At 36.4% G+C, this 23,486-nt stretch overlaps 5 protein-coding genes across 9 annotated transcripts; 1 reads left to right on the top strand and 4 right to left on the bottom strand.

Annotated features, from left to right (window-relative positions):
* Window positions 1-1,787: 1,787 nt before the first annotated feature.
* Window positions 1,788-3,525, bottom strand: LOC103334072 (two-component response regulator ARR2-like). Its single transcript, XM_008236998.2, has 6 exons — window positions 3,420-3,525; window positions 2,834-2,989; window positions 2,402-2,704; window positions 2,129-2,208; window positions 1,911-1,983; window positions 1,788-1,852 (listed from the first exon to the last, which is right to left on the bottom strand). Exons 1-6 carry the CDS (start codon window positions 3,523-3,525, stop codon window positions 1,788-1,790), a joined length of 783 nt encoding a protein of 260 aa, XP_008235220.2.
* Window positions 3,526-4,566: 1,041 nt separating this feature from the next.
* LOC103334021 (Myb/SANT-like DNA-binding domain protein) lies at window positions 4,567-7,321 on the bottom strand. Of its 3 annotated transcripts, none has more exons than XM_008236944.3 (6): window positions 7,184-7,321; window positions 6,783-6,892; window positions 6,225-6,570; window positions 6,042-6,135; window positions 5,433-5,938; window positions 4,567-5,232 (listed from the first exon to the last, which is right to left on the bottom strand). In XM_008236944.3, exons 3-6 carry the CDS (start codon window positions 6,558-6,560, stop codon window positions 4,669-4,671), a joined length of 1,500 nt encoding a protein of 499 aa, XP_008235166.1. In that variant the 5' UTR covers window positions 6,561-6,570; window positions 6,783-6,892; window positions 7,184-7,321; the 3' UTR covers window positions 4,567-4,668. The 3 variants fall into 3 exon arrangements, with proteins under 3 accessions (XP_008235166.1, XP_088911590.1, XP_088911591.1); XM_089055464.1 differs by having other exon boundaries at window positions 6,225-6,687; XM_089055465.1 differs by lacking the exon at window positions 6,783-6,892.
* A 3,770-nt stretch (window positions 7,322-11,091) lies between these two features.
* On the bottom strand, window positions 11,092-14,587 carry LOC103334071 (nodulin MtN21 /EamA-like transporter family protein). Of its 2 annotated transcripts, none has more exons than XM_016794874.2 (6): window positions 13,779-14,587; window positions 13,567-13,689; window positions 12,776-12,877; window positions 12,250-12,421; window positions 11,975-12,035; window positions 11,092-11,769 (listed from the first exon to the last, which is right to left on the bottom strand). In XM_016794874.2, exons 1-6 carry the CDS (start codon window positions 14,520-14,522, stop codon window positions 11,667-11,669), a joined length of 1,305 nt encoding a protein of 434 aa, XP_016650360.2. In that variant the 5' UTR covers window positions 14,523-14,587; the 3' UTR covers window positions 11,092-11,666. The 2 variants fall into 2 exon arrangements, with proteins under 2 accessions (XP_016650360.2, XP_008235219.2); XM_008236997.3 differs by having other exon boundaries at window positions 12,728-12,877; window positions 13,779-14,567.
* Window positions 14,588-15,777: 1,190 nt separating this feature from the next.
* On the top strand, window positions 15,778-17,070 carry LOC103334020 (NDR1/HIN1-like protein 6). Its single transcript, XM_008236943.3, is given in 2 exon segments — window positions 15,778-16,578; window positions 16,581-17,070. Coding segments are annotated over 2 exon segments (777 nt in total). The 5' UTR covers window positions 15,778-15,908; the 3' UTR covers window positions 16,688-17,070.
* A 339-nt stretch (window positions 17,071-17,409) lies between these two features.
* On the bottom strand, window positions 17,410-23,482 carry NBS1 (nijmegen breakage syndrome 1). 2 transcript variants are annotated; one of them, XM_008236940.3, is made up of 14 exons: window positions 23,295-23,482; window positions 22,930-22,983; window positions 22,224-22,485; window positions 21,927-22,015; window positions 21,011-21,141; window positions 20,573-20,619; window positions 20,353-20,461; window positions 19,884-19,970; window positions 19,573-19,738; window positions 18,934-19,286; window positions 18,423-18,484; window positions 18,228-18,329; window positions 18,057-18,147; window positions 17,410-17,663 (listed from the first exon to the last, which is right to left on the bottom strand). In XM_008236940.3, exons 1-13 carry the CDS (start codon window positions 23,329-23,331, stop codon window positions 18,093-18,095), a joined length of 1,554 nt encoding a protein of 517 aa, XP_008235162.2. In that variant the 5' UTR covers window positions 23,332-23,482; the 3' UTR covers window positions 17,410-17,663; window positions 18,057-18,092. The 2 variants fall into 2 exon arrangements, with proteins under 2 accessions (XP_008235162.2, XP_088910973.1); XM_089054847.1 differs by having other exon boundaries at window positions 18,934-19,283; window positions 23,295-23,461.
* Between the last annotated feature and the right edge of the window lie 4 nt (window positions 23,483-23,486).

Here is a 23,486-nt window from a genome sequence, read left to right on the forward strand (position 1 = left end):
ACAGGAATGAAGCATCTAACAGGATGCCTCAAGTTCTGCCAAGCCCTAAGCGCAAGAGACCAAAGTCACTTTTAATGCACTACGAGTGGTAGATGAGTGTGGAAGGTGACATTTGAAGTAGCAAAATCACTTTTGTATACTATTACTAAATAAGTAATAATAAGTGATAACTATGATCTGGTCTGGTGGTACTAAAATTTAAATAGAAAAAAGGGATGTTGATGTTGATGTGAGACATTCTGGACTCAATAGCTAGCAGCAAATAAATTCTGGACTCAATAGAGGCTTTAACTTTTAGTAAGATGTGGGAGGGACAAACAACACATGGATATCCTTGCCAAATCCCACTCCCTAACAAGGATGGTCTCCATCTGTATCATTCATGGCTAGGCTTGTCAATCAATATGGATTGAGACTTTGATTTGATTACTGAGTTTGTTTTATATAAAGTTATTTTATGGTTTTAAATGTGCCACACCAACATGACCGATGGGGACTTTATCAACTGTGTAATACTAATAGAGAAGCATCAATGTACTTGTCGAGTGGAACCATGTTGTAACGCAAGTTTGTGAGAATTAATTAATGCAAGAGTCTTTACAAAATATCTATACAAGTGATTATGAGTGTAAGACAGAGCTCATCCTCAATCTATAGATTCTAGGAAAACCTATTATACAGGATCCATGTCTTTAAGCAACAATGAAATGAAGAGCTCATTTCAGAATATGAGAGAGAGAGAGAGAGAGAGAGAGAGGGAAAACTTCCACAAGATAATGCAATTCATCATACAACAATTAATGGACTAGTAGTGTTCATGAGTATCAGCAGAGTGCAGTACCATTATCCCTCCCAACCCAAGCATGCATTGGGAATCCCTATTATCTTTGATATCGCGCAGGCAGCCCAGTTCCTTCCTGCAAACAGGAGAAAACAAGAAATCTAAAACATTACAGAAAAGAAAGAGCATGTACCAACTACCAACAGAACAGAGAAAGTCACAAATAACTAATGATGGATCAAACCAACCTCTATGAATGGTCTTGGCATGTAATCATCGATAGCAACATGGTTTTGCGCATAAATTAAAGCCTCAAAACTTGGTTGATCATACGAACAGCTTCCGGCCTTGAACCTTTGAGAATCATCAACTAACAACTTGTCCCAATTGGAATGCTCATCAACAATACTCCCCATGTCCTTAATATAATGCTGTTCCTCTATTGTAGGGATGCCAAAACAAGATTCATTTATGTAGAAATTATAATGTTCGCCACAAGGTGTACTCTCGTGTGTTGTGGGATAGAATGTTGTAGCATTGCATTCTGTCACATCCTGGTTCAGACTAGTCTGACTTTGACCAATATCATGATTAGCAGGCGCAGTTCCATTTACCATCTGCATTGCTTGTGCAATGTCTTTCAACGTCAAATGGTGACTCTGATTTCCATCGACTCTAGGTGAGTTCGCCCCTAGTGATGTTGAGTTCTTCTGAATACTTGTACCTTCACTAATTACTTGCAAGCCACTGTTTCCAAGGATTTGAAGATGAGCTTCTTCTTCTTGTTTTTGTTGCTGTTGTTGTTCGTGTAACAAAATTTGGTGTTTAAGGTCCATGGTGGTTGGAATTTCAGATTGTAAATTTGCTTGTAATGGACTACTGTTGCTTAATTGGTACTCCATTTCGTATCTTGGCTCGCCCAGCGTTCTCGAGTCCAAAGGGAGGTTTCTTTGATCAGCAAGAAGCATGCCATATTTGGGTTCTGGCCTCTCACTTACAGCTCCCGCTACTTGTGGAAAAGTAGTGAAACTTTGAAGTGGCATTTGTCCTGAATTGGCATAATCTTGGAGTCTGATCAAATCATTCGATGAAGATGAGAAGTTGAAATTTGGTTGTCTAGAACTAGAACCAATAGTAGATGTGGATTGTCTTCTCTGATTTTGTGATGCCTCATTCTGCCTTCTAAAATGGATGCGGTATTTCTGTATCATGTAGTATATTATGTGAGTTTCTTCGTTTAGCCTACCTCAGCTCACGACAATTAACAAAGCATACACTGACTATGCAAAGCAAAGATGCAAGGTTAATGCTTATTACAAGGATAACCATGAAGACACATATATATACCTGAAGGTGGCTAGCGACATTTTCTCTAGTAAGACCACGAGCACCCATTTGCTGCATACGATCCAAAATTTTCTTTGGATGACAATCTGCATATATATATATATATATATATATATATATATCAATTAATAAAGAACACCAAAAACAAGAATGAATTAATATAATAGTACCCATTATTAATGTGATATATATATATATATATAAATATAATTAGTTGGTTAATGATCGTTTTATTTATATATAATTAGTTGGTAAAGCATTCGTAGTACGTACTTTTATGCCCAAGTTGATTCACAGCAGTGACAAACTGATGATGAAGCTGTGCTGTCCAAACTAGGCGTCTTCTTTTCTTCGCTGGAGAGGCAACAAGATCATCATCATCATCATCTTCCACCAAAACGCATGACTTGGGCTCTGCAACTGCAGCTGCGAGTGCTACCATGTTTCTTCTATTGCGGACCACATGCTGCCAAATCAGTCTAAGAGCCGTCCTCTGGAACGGCTTCACCAAATAATCACAAGCACCATGAATGATGCCCTTCTTCATCGTCTCATGATTATCATCCGATGACATCACTGAAAGAGTAGTGCATACATACAATAATTAATAATTGAAATTGAAATTGCATATGTTAATTCGATATACAATTAATATAATGCGCATGTAGCTAGCTAGGGTTTCAAATATATATATAATGTACGTACTGATAACAGGCAATTTCATCTCCAAACCAACTGTCTCAAGGAGCTTGAATCCTTCCTCCATGGTGGGCATGTGCACATCACTAATCACTATATCAAACTTGCCTTTATCCTCTCGAAGCATACATAGAGCCTCCTCTGCACCCCGGCATTTGGTAACTGAAAATATATCAACTTATTCAGTACTATATATAGTTTAACAACGATCGAATGCATTCAGGCAAGGTCTCTACTATTTTGTACAAGTTTAAAACTTCCAACTCACATACATGAAGAAAAAGTTGGCCTATAAATTCTTGGTCCTTTTTCCTTCTTCTTTAATGTACTAGTGGTATAATCACAACATATGTATATACCATGGATTCTCCTTCCTTGAAGAAGAAAGAAAAACCCTAGTACGTATGTAGTATAATCACAACATATGTATATACCATCGATTCTCCCGACCCAAGGAAGCAGACAATTAGAAAGAAAGAGAATCGAACTACGTGCTGTAAGTTGGCAAAAGCATATAATTAAGTAGTATCACAAAAGTGCTAAGTTCGATTCAAATAGAGAAAGAGACACATGAAAAACGAAATTGATGTACCTTGGTAATTCAGAGACTGAAGCATCCTTTCTAATATAAAGAGACATGTCTCATCATCATCTACAACAAGAATCTTTAAACCAATGGGAAATTCATCTTCTTCCATTATGGCTTTTTATCACAGAAGAAAATCAATCTCAATCTCAATCTCAATCTCAATAAGAAATATATTCTCGTCTGCTGTTATTTACGGGGTAACAAATATACTACATATGTATATACCATATATATTACTATGAGGAATCTTTACTAGCCAAAATTGAATTTTTTTAAATTAATTTTTATATATAAAAGAATATTTAAAGTTCACAGCAATAGTAAGTTTATTAAAATATCATATGAGTTTGAACTATATTTTAGGATGTTATTAACAAACTAAAGCTATGATTAGATGTACTTTGGTACAATTTTAATTTTTTTGGGTAGTAAGTACCTGTTGTAAACAGCTGATTGGCTCATTTTTATACAAGTCCTTTCGGAGAGCTTGGCCTAAATAACCACAAAAAACCTACCGCTTTTGATTCCTATTTTGCCGCCGCTGCTTATCGCACAAGCCAAATTGAAGTACAAACGAAAATTTCTTGTTTTGTGACTTGTATCTTATAAAGATCAATCAAGGTTGGAGGAACCACAAATTTCTCATTTTATATTGTATTCTACTCATTTAAGAAAAAAACTTTCTTCGTAGACCCAAACCTTCCTATTTTTATTTTTAACTTGTGGGCGATTTACTTGACAAACGCCTTAAAACATGGCAAAATGCCACATAATCAGCCATTACCTGTTTTAATTAGCTTAACAAGGTCTGGAACCACAGCTTATCAACTTTTATTTTTATTTTTATTTTTAATTTTTTTGGGGTAAGTCGAGCTTTGTCAAAGTTATTCATTGATGCCGCCTGCTTCTACCCCAGCAGTTCTTAGAAGCAGCATCATATCCGCGTTTGAGAGGTGATGTTGGCGTCGAGTGAGTATTAGTACTAATGATGAATGATACTATTGTGGTAAATTCGGCTGTGCTGCTTATAATAATACTAAATTTTTTATGAAGATGGCAAACTTCTAGCACTTGCTTATAATATAACCACTCTCTCTCCAATACTCTTCCAAACAAGCATCCTAAACTATTTCATATGAAAGCATATAGCTGATGTTAATTTTCCTTTCCATTTCTATGCTCTCTTTTTTTTTTACCATTAAAAGAAAAAATCTATGCTATTCGACAAAAAATATACAACTTTGGAAAGACCCTACTGTGGTCTAAGTTTCCTCATCAACCACTTCTTTCGTAATTTAACATCCAATGCCATGAATGTTTTTGCCTTCTTTTCATCCTCTAGCAAATCACATGCATCTAACACAAGGTCTTCGTCCATGTCTGGTAATGCTTGTACTGCTTCAACCACACTTTCTATTGACCCAGAGTTCAACTTCTCATCATTTCTCTTCTTCTCTGATAACGAAGATACTGCAGATGCCATCTCACGAAGAGCACTAGCCATGCCACCATCTTCTTCTCGTGATCTTTTTGGATGAGCCTCATTTGGGCAGTTTTCTAGTCGACGCCTTTTCTTCTGGCACATAGGGGTTGACTCCTGCACATCACCATCTTCATCTTCAGTGGAAACCGATGTAGATGGAGACAGAAAACTAGTTAATGCTCCACACAACTTGGCGCCTTCAACTTGATTTTCTTGCTCCACATCTTCACCTGAATAGGAATCTCTATCGTCAACACTTGGATCACATATCATGCACAAGTCTTTATAATATGGGACAGGCCGGGTCATGAACTGCCGTGCATCAGTATGTTCCTGCATGTTACCATAACAATATTTTCTTCAAACTCCGGAGTATCAAACAAGATTATATTGGGAGATCCTAAACAGGTAAAATTTAAACACTTCAACCTACGTGAAAACAGATAGAACTCAACGGAAATATTATGCACGGGCAATACATAATAATACAGTCTTCCGTTGAATAAGCATGCTGCACTTGAATAGATACATACCTTAATATAATCTTGCCAAACATAATCATCAGCAGTCACCATTTGGCGCGCATCATCCCAGATAAACCCATCCAATTCAAGTAGATTCTTTATAACATTATATTGCCTTTTCAGAGTTTTGTGTCGATTTTTAAGAACATCCATATCATAGTTAAAGCCAAACTTTGCATTGAATGAGGCAATCATCTCCATCCATGCTTGTTTACGGAAAACACCATCTATCCTGCTGCCTTTCCGCACCTGTTCTTGCATAAGTTCAATGAAATAACGGTCCATGGGTGGCTGCCAGTAAGTTCTGGAGCGACTATTCGTGGTGATTCCAGGAACACTTGTCATAGCATGCTCCACATCATCAAAAGACTTTGCTGGCACAGTGACTCCATAATCTTCACCAACCATGATATCCTGAAGAGTCTCAGCAGTTCCCTGACTAACTCTCCTTGGCTGTGTGGCTGCAGTTGTACCATTCTCACCTGAATGTGATGACTCCTCGGGAATATTATCACCTGCCATCAACAGTTGCAGAAGCAGAGTTAAGAACTCCCAACAAATCAACTGTCCCTAATCCTATTTCACTTTTAACATTTGTGTCAAGGATACAACGCCTACTTCTCTCTTCCATGGCTGTGTCACCGTATATTGAACACAAATCATGATAATAAGGGATGGTTTTTATTCTGAATGACCGTGCATCTGGGTGTACCTGAAACCATAATCTGTAAGTCACTTGACATGGTTAAGAGAGAAGGAAATTTAAAATAAATAAAAAGTTTAAGTGATTAAGTATTGCACCTTGATATATTCATCCCAGACATTATTATCAGCAGTCACCATTTGTCGCATTTCATCCCAACTGAAGCCCCTCTGATCAAGGAGATTCCTTACAGCCTTGTACAAGTTCCTTAGTGTTTTGTGCCGATTTTTCAGAACATCTTTTTCATATGGAAACTTGAACTTGGCATCAAACAAGGATGTCATATGCTTCCATGCTCGCTTGCTAAATAAATGATCATCAAATTTATTTCCTTTGCAAACTTGCTCTAACATGAGATCAATGAAATATCGATCCATTTCGGGGGTCCAGACTGTTCTCAGGCGATCACCATCAGTTCGGCCTCGGATACCCATGCTGCTACAACTGAGGGAGCATAGTGTAATCAGCACAAAAATGTACTGAAGGGTAAAGGCATCAAGCCATTGGCGGAGGCAGGCATAAGACGAGAATTTTGTTATACCAATTGAATTCCTTGAAATGCTAGTGAGGAATTCAATGGATTGTTTCAGATTAATTTCAAGGAAAATGATGAAGGCTTTAAGCTAAACACATTCTACAATATCAAAGCATAATACCTCTCTCCTCAATAAGTTAATAAAACAGAGGAACACTGCGTTTGTAGGTTTGAGGGGCAAAGAAATGGGGCACAAAACCGGAAATCCAGAGCAAGCTTGGCGAAATTCCACTGCATTCAAAATGTTAACAGGCCCCCATTACTACTACTATTAGGATCATAAAAATTATATTCACTCATATATCATCTCCATTCGCTATAGTGAGAACAACAGAGCCATCTTCATTCTAATCTTTAAAAAAAAATCACGACTGAGGTCCTGTCTATTTTTCTTGCCCTAAATATACACAAAGTATGAACTTTTAACATCATTATCATCAAACTTCGACATTCAAGAACCAATATTTTAAAACCGATGATAATGACAATTGGAACCAGAGATAAGAATTGGTCAGTACCAACCTCGGAATCGATTTGGCAGATCTGGGACTGCTAGAGTGCGTTTCTGCGCGAGGTCAGGGATAGGGTTTTCCTGAATAAGGCTGTAACCTGTTCGAAATTAGAATACTAGGATAACCCCAACCCTAACAACGCTCGAATACTAACCCAACTCTGTTCAGATAACAATAAAAGTTTTATTTAAAGATTATAGCCGACCGGCTGAACTATTTATTTAAAAATATTTAAAAACACTCCAATATAGCCGGGCAGCTATACTCTATAAATAAAACAGTTTACCGGCATACCGAGCGGCTGTACTCTTAGTTCACAGTATAGCCGGGCGGCCGTACTATATAAACGTTTTAATGTATATTCGAATATTTTAACTGTATAGCTGATCGGCTATACTTCGGTGTTTTCTCAAATTTTTATTTAATAGTATAGCCGTACGGCTGTACTATTTATTTTAAAAAAATTAAAAGCACTAAAACCAAAATGGAGGTTGAAATTATAAAAAAACAGCCGTGCGGCTATAATTATTGGATTTAAAACAACCCGCATGCACCTGGGATATAGCCGCGCGGCTGTACTCGATAAATAGAATAGTTTAACAGTATAGCCGCGCGGCGGTACTCTATAAACGTTTTAATCTATATTCGAATATTTTAACCGTATAGCCGAGCGGCTATCATGCGTTGGTTTTCAAATTTTTATTTAATAATAGCCGTACGGCTGTACTATTTATTTAAAAAACTAAAAGTGCTCCATTACAGCCGCGCGGCTATACTATTTATCCATTGGATTTAAAACAACCCACATAGCACCTTTGTTTTTTCAAATTTTTTTTAATAGTATAGCCGAACGGCTGTACAATTTATTTAAAAAAAATTAAAAGTACTCCATTACAGCCGTGCGGCTATACTATTTATCCATTGGATTTAAAACAACCCACATAGCACCTTTGGTTTTTCAAATTTAATAGTATAGCTGTACTATTTATTTAAAAAATTAAAAGTGACAGCCGTGCGGCTATACTATTTATCCATTGGATTTAAAACAACCCACATAGCACCTTTGTTTTTCGAATTTTTATTTAATAGTATAGCATATTTATTTAAAAAGTAAAAGTGCTCCATTACAGCCGCCGGCTATACTATTTATCCATTGGATTTAAAACAACCTACATAGCGTTTTTTCAAATTTTTATTTAATAGTATAGCCGTACGGCTGTACAATTTATTTAAAAAATTAAAAGTGCTCCATTACAGCCGTTCGGCTATACTATTTATCCATTGGATTTAAAACAACCCACATAGCACCTTTGTTTTTTCAAATTTTTATTAGTAGTATAGCCGTACGGCTGTACTATTTATTTAAAAAAATTAAAAGTACTCCATTACCGCCGTCCGGCTATACTATTTATCATTTAATAGTATAGCGTTTTATTTAAAACTCCATTACAGCCGTTATACTAAATTTTCATTTAATAGTATAGCCGTACGGCTGTACTATTTATTTAAAAAATTAAAAGTGCTCCATTACAGCCGTTCGGCTATACTATTTATCCATTGGATTTAAAACAACCCACATAGCACCTTTGTTTTTTCAAATTTTTTTTAATAGTATAGCCGCCGGCCGTACAATTTATTTAAAAAAATTAAAAGTACTCCATTACAGCCGTCCGGCTATACTATTTATCCATTCAAAACAACCCACATTTTGGTTTTTCAATTTTTTTTAATAGTATAGCCGTACGGCGTACTATTTATTCAAAAAAATTAAAAGTACTCCATTACAGCCGGCCGGCTATACTATTTATCCATTGGATTTAAAACAACCCACATAGCACCTTTGTTTTTTCAAATTTTTTTTAATAGTATAGCCGTACGGCTGTACAATTTATTTAAAAAAAATTAAAAGTACTCCATTACAGCCGTGCGGCTATACTATTTATCCATTGGATTTAAAACAACCCACATAGCACCTTTGTTTTTCCAAATTTTTATTTAATAGTATACCCAAACGGCCGTACAATTTATTTAAAAAAATTAAAAGTACTCCAGTACAGCCGGTCGGCTATACTATTTATCCATTGGATTTAAAACAACCCACATAGCACCTTTGTTTTTTCAAATTTTTTTTAATAGTATAGCCGTACGGCTGTACTATTTATTTAAAAAAAAAAAGTGCTCCATGACAGCCGTCCGGCTATACTATTTATCCATTGGATTTAAAACAACCCACATAGCACTTTTGTTTTTTCAAATTTTTATTAGTAGTATAGCCGTACGGCTGTACAATTTATTTAAAAAATTAAAAGTGTACTCCATTACAGCCGTGCGGCTATACTATTTATCCATTCGATTTAAAACAACCCACATAACACCTTTGTTGTTTTCAAATTTTTTTTAATAGTATAGCCGTGCGGCTGTACTATTTATTTAAAAAAATTAAAAGTGCTCCATTACAGCCGTCCGGCTATACTATTTATCCGTTGGATTTAAAACAACCCACATAGCACCTTTGTTTTTTCAAATTTTTATTTAATAGTATAGCCGTACGGCCGTACAATTTATTTATAAAAATTAAAAGTACTCCATTACAGCCGGCCGGCTATACTATTTATCCATTGGATTTAAAACAACCCACATAGCACCTAGGCGGTTGATTTTAGCGTATAGCCGCGCGGCTGTAATCTATAAATAGAATAGTTTAACAGTATAGCCGCGCGGCGGTACTCTATAAACGCTTTAATGTATATTCAGTATAGCCGTGCGGCGGCTATACCGCGCTGGTTTTTAAATGTTTTTATTTAATAGTATAGCCGTTCGGCTATACCATTTAATGTATATTGAATTTTTTAAAGTATAGCCGACCGGCTGTTCCGTTAAAATTTATTAATATTCAAAAAGTATAGCCGCTCGTGTATACGTTTTTTAATATATTCGAATATTTGACAGTATAGCCGGCCGGCTATAATGCACAAGATTGGAAGTAATATCTTAACATTTTTTTAATTACTTTAACTAGTAATTATATTTTGATTATTATTTCTTTAGTGAATAATTAGTATTTAAATATATTACTAATTTCATAAATTACTTCATAAATAGTAGTTAATTATTTTAAATTACTTGTGGATTTTTTATTTTATTTTATTATATACAAAACTAGTTTGTTTAGTTTAATATTTGCAATTAAGTAATTTATTTGCCTTATTTAATTATATTAATTATTTTGTTTAATGAATAATTAAGTATTTTAATTAATTTCATAAATTACTTAATAAATACTAATTAATTATATCTACTTATCTTAAATAATTTTGTGGACTTTTAAAATTATTTATTAATTTATGAAAATGGATTTGAGCCTCCAAACCCTAAATTCAAGTTTCTAAAATTTCTCAAGCCTCGAACCCTTACCACAATACAATTATGGGGCACTTATGACTCGATTAGGCTTGGATACTCATGTAACTCAACCTAGGGTTTTACAATTAGAGTTTCGATCTTAATATATGGTTAGTACGTTATAACCGGACCTAAGCCTTCCTAGATAAGATATAGGGAAGGAAAAAAACATTAATTTGGCGTCCATGTTAGTAGAAAGATGATCTATCGAGTGCTACATCATTAAAAAAAAAAAAAAAAAAAAAAAGCACTTAACTTAATAGATTGAGGGACAAATCGACTAATGATGTAACAACTTGTAACTTTAGGTTTGTTTTTATCAAGTCTAAAACATAGGAACTAAACTGTTACATGTAATTAACCCTACTAGTAATGTTATACTTAGAAACTTTTTTTCCCAACCAATATGACATTGGGTTATAAACATTAGTTGGTTTTCCAAATCTACTGATGTTGTGTTCTAATAAAATCTCACATCTTTCTTCCAGCTTGAATTATAATCATCTGCACCATCAATTATTTTAGAATCACACATGCAAAAAACGATCAAATCCGAAATCATTTACACTGTTTGCCTGCCTAGTTTTCCATTTGTCATTGAGTGAATACCTAAAGTATTAACGATTTTAATCTCACGGGGGAAATCCACAATACAACATACACTCATTCACATTTGTACAAATAACATGGACAATCTCCTTTACAAATAAGATCTTTATCAAGACATAATTTTTCCATGCAAATGACTAATTCATAATTGCAGCTTCTGAGTTCAGCCAGAGTATACAAGCGTACCATGTGGTGTGGGTGTGGCTATGGCAGTGAGATAAGAGGCAACCAAATGCTATGCTCTGAGAATATGATTGCAACAATTCGGCCCTTTCTCTTTACTTTAGTACCACTAAATGCATGGTAAGATGTCCGAATTTCTGTCCTTTTTCCCTTCTGATGTATTTTTTTCACAACTCTTCTTTTAATATAGAAGATAGAACACAAGCCGCAAAAGTGAGAGGGCCAATATCCAGCTTGCCAATCAACCTAACTACCTCTCCTCGTTCACATGTTCAATGCATCCCTGTTGACTATATGCTTCATTCGACAGTGGTTTTATAGTTGACCATGTATATTGCAACAATAGTAATGATGGCCCCAACCAATTGCAAGGGTGAGAAGGTCTCACCAAGATACAGATACCTGCAGTTAGCTTCCTATCAGGCACTAGCAGGCATGTACAATATATTGTCAGAAAAATAAAAAAGAAAGTCCCTAAAATCTGCTTCATTGCTGAACTATTTTTTTGGTAGAGTTGGTAGATTTATAGTTAAACAAATATTAGACAGTTGACAGCACAGCAAGTTTATTTATTATTGTTTTTTTCTGTGTGTATGGATGATCTTACCCAAATATAGAAGCAAACATTGGGGTCAGAAAGGTAAGGGAGCTGAGCTTTGTCAGGCTACCTGAAATCCAGTAGAAATTAGCATCTCAAATTCTACAGGCAGAGGATACTATACAATTTATAGCGCGAATCAAATTGACTAAGGCAGAACAAATAGCTCTTGAAAGAAATGTATTTTGACTGTAAAGATCTTTAAAATATAAGTAAAAGTGAATCACAAGGTTTGAAAATAAAATGAAAAGACAAATTATACATAATAAAAGATAAGAGCACACCTTTTGTTGCACTGTAGAAGTATACACCATAGCTGATGGCACTTCCAAAAATGGATGTATAAAGGAGTGCCAACGCATCATTTTCTGTGAAATTCATTAGACTCCCACTAACAGCATTTTCATGATTAAGAATGGAGATCATAACAAGGGGTAGACCACCAATAACCATGTGCTGCAACCATAAACACACTCATCGCTAAGCTCTATGTGTTCTTGAGATATTATATAAGGAGAGAGGTATGTTGTCAAATAAAAGTTAGGCTTTGGAAAATCGGTTAATAAATAAAGCAGTAGACACAAAGAGAGCGATTTAAAACTTTCTTCAAACATTGATTACATTTAACATCCCATTTTAGATTTATACATTGAAGAAGGTGATAATGCTTGAAATAACTATCAAAGTATTGAAACTGTGATACACAATTATAAGATAAACCCAGAAAATAATGTCAGTAATAGGTAAGTTGATACTGCCTACCCATCCAGTTGCCATAATGGGATCAGAGTACTTGGAAACCCAACGCACCATGATTGTGCCAACTGCCATGCTCTGAGCTGCGAGAAGCATCCACCACTCCCCACTTTGCCACAATGAAAAGTTGCTTCCATCAACAGAAAGCGAAGGTGCCTGGAGAATAAAGCTTAGAACTATATGGTACCTAAAGTGGCAATACAATAGGTTTCATGCAAATCCCTTTTTCTCAGATAACAACCACATGAAAGCGTGCACAATTACATACATAATTTCATAAGCTAAGATATCTGTTATAGCACTTAACATGAAAGCGAATTTTCAGCTGACATCCAACTAATATTCCCACTACAACCTCAGAAAAGCTATATTTGAAACCTAACTGCACGAGTTAAACTATTCTAGCATCATCAACAATCTCACTCTACTCTCCCACTTTCCCCCAAAGTTCCCTCACAAGATCACCCCGATTAAAATCCATGATGAAGAAATGAACCAAACATTTTCTATGGCCTTACGGTTGCATCTGACAGAGGAGCTAAGATAACTATTAGAACTACCAATTCAGGGAAGTTTCTCTATCGAGCAATGTCAAATTAATAATACATCATAAAGAATTAACAGTTGATAATGGCAAAACATTCACCACGCTTGGGAAGCATTTTCCGTTGTGGAAAAAAAACAGTCTTTGTCAACCAAATAAAAGTTGTGAATTCACATGTTGTTGGTCTCCACTTAAAGTTGTGAATTCAAGATTGGAAATCGCGAAAGCAAGCATTGGCTAGAGTAATCAAAAGCCAATGGAATGAAACTGACAACGCCATGGAAGAAAAGTAAAGATTTACCTCAAGAAGTAAAAGTCCAATGATACCAAGAACAAGCCCTGCAGCTCCAAGGAACGCAATGGACTCACCCAAGAACAAGGCCGCAAGTACAGCGACCGTCAAAGGTTGTGAATCAATTATAACCTGCAGCAAATTAATGGTCATGATAAATAGAAGAGTCAGTTGGACTAGAAATGAGCCACTTTTTATGTACAAATAAAAGGGAAACCTACACTGCCCAGACCAGCAGATGTCCTCTGCAAACCTTCAGCAAGAAAACCTTGAAAACAAGCGGCATCAACGAGGCCAAAAAGCGCAATAGATAGCCAAGCAGTGAGGCCAGATGGAAAGGGGCGGCCTCGAGAGGCGGCGAACGCAATGAGGAGAAAGCCAGCAGGAATTAGACGGAAGGAGGAGACGAAGAAAGGGCCAGCCTTTGGCAAAACCTCCTTCATTGCCACCATAGAGGTGCCCCAAAAGAAGAAGGGAGAGACCAATACTGTCCATTCTTGCAGCTGTTGTTGTATCAATTCCACTCCAACGGTCCTCTGTTGTTGAGTTTCTTCGGAGGATGAGGAAGAGATCGCGCACTCTACGTCCTGGCCTGTCCCCACACAATCAACGGCGGGAAACGACGACGAATCTTGGAGCCCGGTGTCAGTAGACTCAGTACCAGTATCAGTAGAAGGGGTACAATTGGCAATAAATTTATGGAGGGAGTTGTAGTTACAGTTGTTGTTGGGTGGTTTTCCATTGCATGGAGAAATAGCAAGGCAAGTAGAAGAATGGTATGGCAGTGGACTGGGTGCTCTGATTGGGACATTGTTTCGTTTTTTGACACTATTGTTGACCCTACTACACCCACTCGGTGGCCACGTAATATCAACATAGGCAGGAGGGTGGTAGTTGTAGAAGAATTGGTAATAGCAGCCGCCGCAAGAGAAGGCTGAAACTGAGGAGGAGCATAGCCGCAGCATTCTTTTCTTTTTTCTATAAATTTCCAGCGACCTCGTCTACTAGAAGAAAATCCTCGTCTACCCAAGGGCCATATTATGGCCACGTGTCTACCACTTTACAAATATCCAAACCTTTTTTTTCTTTCATTTTTTTAGGAGGGGAAAAATATTAAATTCCAACCTATTTTTACCTGTTTTTCCTCAAACTCTGTTAGAGAGATTCGAAAACCAAATAATTATTTCAAAGGGCAATCAATATGAAACACTTACTATAACACAAGGGTAGTATAGCTAAAAGGAAAACAAAAATCACACGATTAAGATGGTCAAAATTAAAACAACGAGGACAAAAGTGAAAAAAATGATTCAAACGACAAAGACCAAAAATATAATTCACACCTATAAGTTATAAGCTATGATATGAGTGCAAAAGTCTTTAGATTAAACGCGATGAGGCTAATTCCAATATTAACAATTGCAATTGGTTGCGTCTTGCATGACACAGTCATGTGGGGTAGGTAATGGGATCTCAAATCAAATGACGTGTATTATATATTATGAAAAACAAGCCATCAGTTGAAGTTTTCTATGAATTATACTTCAACTGATGGCTTGTGTTTTTTTTAAACTTCTTATTATGGTCATCATTAACCTAAGCATCTTCCTGATTGGCTAGTTTTTTTTTTCTCTTTAAATATTAGAAACTGTCTAAATCTGACATTATTTTATTTCTATAGACTGATCATCTCAACAAAGACACTAAGTTTGAGCATACTTGCCTTGCAACCAACTTGCAATAATGAAACAAAAGAAAGCATGGTATGCGAGTACCAAAGACAAAAATGAAACAAAAACAATAGAAAGCATATCAATTAAGAAATTAAAGAAAAGTTGAAAAGTAAGACATTGGGATATGTCAGAAAAACAAATATTTTGATGGTCTTCTAGATGAAAGGTGTTTTAACATATGGAGTATTATCAGACGCGTCAACGCATCGCTTCTAATTATAAATACAAGCAAGCAACGCAAGAAAGTTCCGTTCCGTTGGCGCTTAAAGTCACACATTTTGCATATGTATTTATGTATGTAGTATGTACAGACGTTTGGTTTGTTGAATATTTGGCAGGGAAGGAGGGCGGAGGGAGGTAGGGGGAGCGCATAACCAATAAATATCATACAACAAGAATACAAAAGCTCCTAGAAAGTCAAGGATAGGAAGCTTTTCAAACGCGTGGCGTGTGATATATGTGAACATTTATATTACGACCTTTTCTTGCCTTGAAAGTTGAAGGCTGCCTGCCTCATACAGGTCTTATATATTGAGAAAGAAGGAGGAGCTAGGAAGACATTGAAGGGAAGTGATCTCGCTGATACTAGTGATTTACTCGTCTTATAATACCATCCAAATGGCAGATCACCAAAGAATCTATCCAGATGTAGAGGCACCGGCAGCAGCAGCTGAGGCACCCTTGGTACCAACTGGAGCTTCAAAATCGGACAAAGGTGATCCAGCTGATTATCATCACCAGGGGCAGTATCCTCCCTTCCCACGACGGACTATTCCGGTGACGCACTCCAAGCCACCGCCCATTCGCAGGAAGAGGAGCTGTTTATGCAGGTGCCTTTGTTGGACTGTAAGCCTGATCTTGCTCCAAATCATTGTGGTTGCCATCACTGCTGGAATTATATTCCTCGTTTTCAGACCAAAGCTTCCAAAGTTCACGGTGGACAAACTGCAGATAACCCAGTTCAATCTCAGTGCTGATCAGAGCTTGTCGGCCACCTTCGACGTGAGCATCACTGCGCGAAACCCCAACAAGAAGATCGGCATCTACTACGAAGGCGGCAGCCGCCTGAATGTTTGGTACACAGGCACTAAGCTCTGTGAAGGAGGTTTGCCAAAATTCTACCAGGGTCACCGCAACACCACTCAACTTGTAGTCCAGCTGACAGGACAGAACCCAGATGCAAGCGGCCTGCTCAGCACCCTCCAACAACAGCAGCAGCAGACGGGCAATGTTCCGCTGACTCTCAGAGTGAGGCAACCTGTGAGGATTAAGCTGGGCGGCTTGAAGCTCCCAAGGTCAAATTCTTGGTGAGGTGCAGGTTGTTGGTGGACAGTGTTTCCGCGAATAATGATATTACAATTCAAAGCAGTAGCTGTAAGTTCAGGTTTAGGCTATAATCTCTTACAATACAGGCTACAGGCTACAGGCTTCAGGCTACATGCATACATAGAGAATCATGTGGAGAGAGCTTCTTTTCTTCTTGTCCCGTGGGCGCTACCCATCTTGCGTTGATTCATTTCACATTTACCTATTTTCTTCATTACTAAAGATTTTTCCTATTTTATCCGCTGCTCTTTTGAAAGTAGCGAAGGATTAATCTATTTATATATATATTACTTATTTATATATGTTGGTTAATAAGTTATACTAGTCCCTTGGTTAGGGAATTGGTGTATACTTTGTACATACTATATACTACATATACTTGTATTCTTTCATATTCAGGCATATTGTTTTATTTTATTTCCTCTATTAATTTATGGCTTTCACAGTTTATAAATTTCTTCCTTCTTTGTTCTTAAATTTAAGTTCACACCAGTAAGCTACATACTGTTCTTAACTAAACGAAAAACTTAAGCATTACAATATAAATGAATGAAATGTTCATGATGATAATCTAAGGTAACTATTTTAGACGGAAATCTAAAAACTAAATAGTTCGGATTATTGAACCACATTGCAAAACGTCTCTGACAAGATGGTATCTCTTTCAACTATTCATCCAAAGAGATCCCTGTGACAAAATTAGGAGGATAACTGATATTTTAGGATGAAGATTGTACTAGGTTTTTGGCCTTGACAAGTTCTTACAAGTTACATTAAAAAGAAAAATAAGGCATTTTATGAACCATAGAAAATTATCTACATTAAAAAATATATACGTACAAGGGGAATATACAAGATAGCAATTTTATATCAGAAAAATATACAAGATAGCAAATACATGCGACGCTGACCAACGGGCAGATCACACTTCCCTGCTGGTTCTCATCCCGAAATGGACATTTCCCAGCAGAATTATCGATGGCTCCTGAATGCGCTTAGTTAGTTGTGTAGTTGCTAGCCATGCTGCTGCTGCTGTGACAGTTTTGCCTGCAAAATTGCAAAATTGCCATGTTAGGATCTTTGAAATCTTTTCCCATTTTCTTGTAATAGCTGTTTGGCCGTTTGTTTTATGATCTTCTGCCACTTTACCTTCTCCAAGCTAATCCAATATTTCTATTTCTAGCCATTTTTCATCAAATTAGAATTACAACTTTTATTTTACATTTTTGGATGACAATAGAATCGTTGTCAATATCAAATGGGCTTCAAATTCCGTTACGTGCATAATTAGTGCATTAAATCAGCTGACTGAATTGGCAAAAAATATATCACATAAAAACTGATTAAACAGCATAGATGCTTATGAATTCAAATGCAAACACATACCCACAAAAATACATACACACAAGAATACATGCATACAATCATGTAGCAAATTACCTTCCTGTTTTCTTTTGGGCTAGGAGTTCAACATTTTTAACCATGACTAAGAATCCCACGAATAGAACCAGCTACGCCACGACGACGACTCCTACATCATTGAAACAGATTGTAAGTTCTCAGGCATATCCTCTTCTAATTAGCCAAAGAAAGAAAAAAGAGAAGCATTACCCTTCGTTATTAAATAATTCTTCAGAAACGGCTTCCATTTGCTTTCTCCTTTTCTCTTCTTTCACAGACTCTAGCACTTCCTCACCCCCATAGTCAGAATCTCTATCATCAAGAAACAAGGCATAGATAATGGTGCACCTGGTGATGTTCTAAACATCATAAATAAATTGAATAGGATTGGTAAAATGGTCTTACTTATATGGGTACTTTAAGAATGGAATAATATTGTTGAAGCTATTCCCAGATTGAATATTTGCCTGCAAAATATCGAGACAATTACATATAAATTGTGTTATAAATCAGCCTACTTGAAAGCTGGACAACAAAGACGAAGTGCATAATACTTTTAAAGGTAACATGCAAAAAGAGATCATTGGGCTGCCTTTTCCTCGGATAAGCCAAACACTGGTAGGCTTATCTTAAGAAAATTGGGATTGACTTAGCCGCTGCATAAATCAGAAAAATTGAAAACTACACAGGATAAACAGGATTTGATGATGACTCAACATGCCAAAATGTAAAATTTAAAAGACTAGTGCAGATTGAAACCTCAACATAAATCAGGTTTATTTAAAACTACACAACATAAACAGGAGTTGACCATGTATTATCTCTTGACATGCCAAAATATATAGTAAACGATATGCGACAGATTGAAACCTCACTGCACAATATCCTATGGAACTGAGAAAGCTTAGATCATTACCTTTCTGAAGCGTTTGAAATTTACAACTCTGTGGTTTGAAGTAGTAGTAATGGTACAAGGTATGCTTGCATCTCGCACAATCAAATCTTGGCTATAAATAATATCTACATTTCCACTTTCAGATTCATCAAGCTTGCCTCTTACAGTGGATACGTCACTACTGCGTCCATAGCTCATGACATAGTTATCCTCAGATTTAGGAGCTGCATGATTCATGGAGATTTCATGGGCTGCATTTTCTACAACTCCTTTGGTGCCAAGAGATGCAGTTGCCAAAACTAAAGTGGCTATTTCTTCCGTATCAGAATCAGCTACCACAGTTTCATCTGTGGAGCATGAAGATGATACAACTACTGCAGAAGAGCACAGAATCAGGTGCATTACCTTTGCAAAAGAATGAAAACATGCACACACAAGTACTTGCCTCTTTCACTAGTGGATAATATTCTCACACTTCAATGAAAAAAGAAACTAGTGTAGAGGCAATACAAAGACTAACAGCAGGAAAAACAAAAATGGAAAAGTGGTACTGTTTCAGTGACAATGGCTGCTATAATGAAGGTGAGAGCAAGGTAACCTAGAAGGATTTCAATTTTAATCAGTTGACACATGTATCCAAAAGATAACAAGAATACTCACCACAAGGTGACTTTAACATAGCTGGATCCAGCCGTCCATTTAAAATGGCAGATATTAAGCCAGTCTCATTCACTCTTAATAGTGAACCAAGCTTATTGAACCAATCATCAGATGATTGTTCCGGGATAACACATACAACATGATCATTTTCTCCGCGATCTGAGCTCTGAAAGGAAATATACATTCAACAAGATTCAGAATAATAAACCAAATATGTAGTATCACAATAAACCAGAGAAAATGATCATGTTGAATGTATATTTCTTTTCAGAGTTCAGATGTAAACCAAAATGTAAAACATAGAATCATACTTGGCTGTTCAAATTAAACCCATCAATCGAAAGAATCTTCGCACCACTCACTTCCAGTAAGGACCGCAAGCGATTCATGAATTTATACTGTGAAAGCACAAAAATACAACAGATCAGCATATAGTGCAATCATTTCAGTTCACAGACAAGAATTGATCTCTCAAACATGAATTTTGAGTGAGCAACAAAACTATCCATTAGATCTACCCAAAACCATTTACAACTTCTGGAATCATACTTTAGTAATAAAACATTCAGTGCAGACTGATTTGTGTTTGCATGTAAGTTTGTCAACAGCTGAATGCACACTTGTGAACATCTAACAAATTTCTCTAATATAAAAGATTATGAACAGTTAAACAATTATAATTTCCTCTTGCAATGGTATTAGGAATAAAAGTTAAAACTCATTTGAATTCAGAAAAATGATTCTAAATTTTCTAAAGGTTTAAAGAAATCAAAACTTTACCACAGGTTTTGAGTCCAACAAAAAGGTGTACCCTTCCAAACAGTTCTCACGAGTTCTCGGGTCTGCAAGTTTGACTGATACTCCTTCAAATGTTAGTGTTGGAGCAAAGCTGATTACAGGACAGAAGAAAGAATACTTCTATCAGAACAACCGTTGATGATATACAAGTAACTCAATGAAGCAAAGTTAAATTTAAAATAAGATTATAATTAACACTCACGGTTCACAACTAGGAAGCTCTGTGCGAATGTTTTTTTCTGCAAGAAACTTAATAAACCGCAGCAATTAGTAACAATAAAAAACTGGAATAAAATTATGTTTCATTAAAAATTTCCCAACCTAGTTATAGATAATTCTAGGTTTAACTTTTATTATATCCTCTTCCATCTTCCACCATTTCAATTTAAACTTTAGTAAGCACCACAAATACAATAACTGATGAAAGTTAGAAGAGGTATATAAACCAAGAACTCCTACCTGAAGGTAAAACAAGTATTTAGACTAAAAAAAAAAAGGTAAAACAAGTCTTACCAGTCCATAATAATACCCATGGATCACAATAAACTAATCAAAGAAACCAAAAAAAATAAAGTTCAATGACTTCGAGCACAATCATTCACCCAACAAAAGCAATGCATGATCATAAACTATGGCCTACCTCAACCCAACTACCAAGAACAAAAGGTTTCTTCGCCACAATAGCATCCAGCATATCTTCTTTTACTGGCATGAGTTGGTCAACAAGCACATGTGTGCACTCCTGACTCAGATGATAAGTGATATGAGCACCTAATGAAAACATAATAGTTAGTAACCATAACAGCATCGCCCTAACGCCCTAATAATATGACAAGAACACATCACTTAACAAGCAATAGGTAAACTGGCAACTTAACCATATGATGTTTCCAACTAATAACATTTCTTTTCTCTTTTATAAGTCAAGATAATCCTAAGTACCAAGGTGGTGCAACCTAAGCATACAAGAGATAAGGCAAAAAAGAATGAAAAACAATAAGGAAAGTCAAAAAAAGAAAGAAATATGCATAAGAACTCCTATGAAAGTATTCAAACAAAGATATCAGCTGATTTTTAACTCTACCAAAGAACATTTGATCCACTTTAAAGCTCCCCTATTCCACTCCAACCACAAACAACAAAAAATGCATAAAGGGCCCCTAATGTGCCAATTTGGACTTTGAACAAAACCACCACTCCAACCCCAAAAAGCACATCCACAACTCAACCTGGAAGCACACAAGAAACTACCCATCCACCTACCCCAACAAATAAAATAAAATAAAATAAATTATACATGGCACACATAATCAGAAGCACCCTACAAGCTTTTCTTTAGGTTATTATCATCAAAATACTCCAATGTGCAGTAGGGCTTGCAATCTTAGTAGGAACAACCCCACACAGACTAGATCACCTTACAAGGGAAAGATTAATTACATATGAAATTATGACAAGCAACCAAGAGACATTGCAGATGATATTATGACAGAAAAAAAACATATGGGGCCATGAATATTTTATGGTAAGCACTATGTTTCTCATTAGTCACTAACCAAATGATGAAAGTTTATCTTCAAGGGCATGATTCACTTGGGTTGGATCTGAGCAGCACGCAAAGAAAATGAGCGGAACAAAGGAAAATCTGCCAGATTTTTACTACAAGATATAAGCATATCAATACGGAAGAAATCATTGCAGTGCAAGTCTTATGCATTAGCATTCACAATCAGCAGACGTAACTGTATCTGGAGCTATCCAGCTGCATCACATTAGAATATATAATCCAAAAACAGCTGTATTCTTTGATGCCACACATGCAGAAAGCAAACTCAGAAAAATAGTTATATTACCTGTAGATTGCATTGCCAGTACCAAATGAAACCAAGTCCCCTTCTCTTAGTGATGTTTCTTTATTCGGTAACTCATGAATCTTTTCCATCGATGTAAGGTTCTTGTTAATAAATGTTCCATACTTTGAGCAATCTCTAATTCGAACTTTTGAAGATAGAATAGAAGATTTTGTTTGCAGGGAGGCAGAAATCATTGCATCAACAACTATTTCCGCATGGACCCGAGAAACTCCTTTATCTTTAGTAATATTTACATCACAACCTACAAGGTCGCATAAGGTGATGATTTAAAACCATCGGCCACACATAGAAAAATAAACAAATTTAGTAACATAAGCATAGTAGGAGAAGGGGACTTGTCAGAGAGGAGAGGAAAGGAGAAGAGGGTGTGAAACTAATTAATCAAACAAAAAGGAGTTCATGGCCAAAGAAAAGAAAAATGTCATTGGTAAGATCGAAGATGCTTATGTGGTTGGTCATCAGCTTGGAATTTGAAAGAAAATCATTCTGAAGAATAATTGGATTTTAGCCCAAGGTGTTTAGCGTAAGTGTTGCCTTCTTTCTGCCTAACCAAGGAATGAAGAATCAACTATACAAAAGTGGATTATGTGATTATGATCACAGAATATAGACACATTTTCCATCTACAATATGTACTCAACAAAAAGATTAACTGGTGCATATAAAATGTCAGTTAAGTACGTACCTTTCCGACCCACTTTGTACGTTCCCCTTGCGAAGATATAGAACTTATCTTCACCTGTCATATTATGCTAACCCAGTTAGACATTGATGCGAACTAAACCCTTAAAACATAGGGATTTACTAGAACCTAAAGCATCAGAAACATTAAAATACGCATTGTCACCGACAACTTCTACTCTACATTCCCATGTACTTTCGAAGCGACAAGCTACAAGAAGTTAATAGTTTACGGCTGAAGAAGTTAATATAACAAGTTCAATTTCCTGGTCTTTGGTTTCATTTTCCCGACGGGGCTAAGTTACAAAGCAAGTTCAACGAGCAGAAGGCGTCAAAAAGAAAAAAGAAAAGAACAGATGAAGATATTACCTGAGAGAGGGTCGTCGGGGAAGAAACCCCAAACCATGGTTTCCTTTTATCGGAGATGAGATGAGACTGACCGAGGATGGCGACGGAGTGCCGGTGCGTTATATTAAGGTGCAGAGCTTATGAGACGAGGGTATTAAGGGAAAGTTGCACAACCTAAACTTCTCATCGAGTTAGAATTTGGAACAACCGTTC

The sequence above is a fragment of the Prunus mume genome, linkage group LG6, assembly GCF_029339155.1.
Source record: "Prunus mume cultivar Tortuosa linkage group LG6, ASM2933915v1, whole genome shotgun sequence".
In the NCBI taxonomy this organism is placed as follows: Eukaryota; Viridiplantae; Streptophyta; class Magnoliopsida; order Rosales; family Rosaceae; genus Prunus; species Prunus mume.

Excerpts from the sequence above, each read along its gene's own strand:
- LOC103334072 (XM_008236998.2), bottom strand. The coding sequence starts at position 3,525 with ATGGAAGAAGATGAATTTCCCATTGGTTTAAAGATTCTTGTTGTAGAT. Across the intron at positions 2,705-2,833 it reads GATGAAATTGCCTGTTATCA|TGATGTCATCGGATGATAAT; the intron begins GTACGTACATTA and ends CTACTCTTTCAG. Across the intron at positions 1,853-1,910 it reads ACAATCCACATCTACTATTG|ACTCCAAGATTATGCCAATT; the intron begins GTTCTAGTTCTA and ends TGATTTGATCAG.
- LOC103334021 (XM_089055465.1), bottom strand. The coding sequence starts at position 6,560 with ATGGGTATCCGAGGCCGAACTGATGGTGATCGCCTGAGAACAGTCTGG. Across the intron at positions 5,939-6,041 it reads CACAGCCATGGAAGAGAGAA|GTGATAATATTCCCGAGGAG; the intron begins GTAGGCGTTGTA and ends TGTTGATGGCAG. Across the intron at positions 5,233-5,432 it reads TTTGGCAAGATTATATTAAG|GAACATACTGATGCACGGCA; the intron begins GTATGTATCTAT and ends GGTAACATGCAG.
- LOC103334071 (XM_008236997.3), bottom strand. The coding sequence starts at position 14,522 with ATGCTGCGGCTATGCTCCTCCTCAGTTTCAGCCTTCTCTTGCGGCGGC. Across the intron at positions 13,690-13,778 it reads CATCTGCTGGTCTGGGCAGT|GTTATAATTGATTCACAACC; the intron begins GTAGGTTTCCCT and ends AATTTGCTGCAG. Across the intron at positions 11,770-11,974 it reads ATGTTTGCTTCTATATTTGG|GTATCTGTATCTTGGTGAGA; the intron begins GTAAGATCATCC and ends AGCTAACTGCAG.
- NBS1 (XM_008236940.3), bottom strand. The coding sequence starts at position 23,331 with ATGGTTTGGGGTTTCTTCCCCGACGACCCTCTCTCAG. Across the intron at positions 18,485-18,933 it reads ATTTCAAACGCTTCAGAAAG|GCAAATATTCAATCTGGGAA; the intron begins GTAATGATCTAA and ends GATATTTTGCAG. Across the intron at positions 18,330-18,422 it reads TTCTTAAAGTACCCATATAA|AGATTCTGACTATGGGGGTG; the intron begins GTAAGACCATTT and ends TCTTGATGATAG.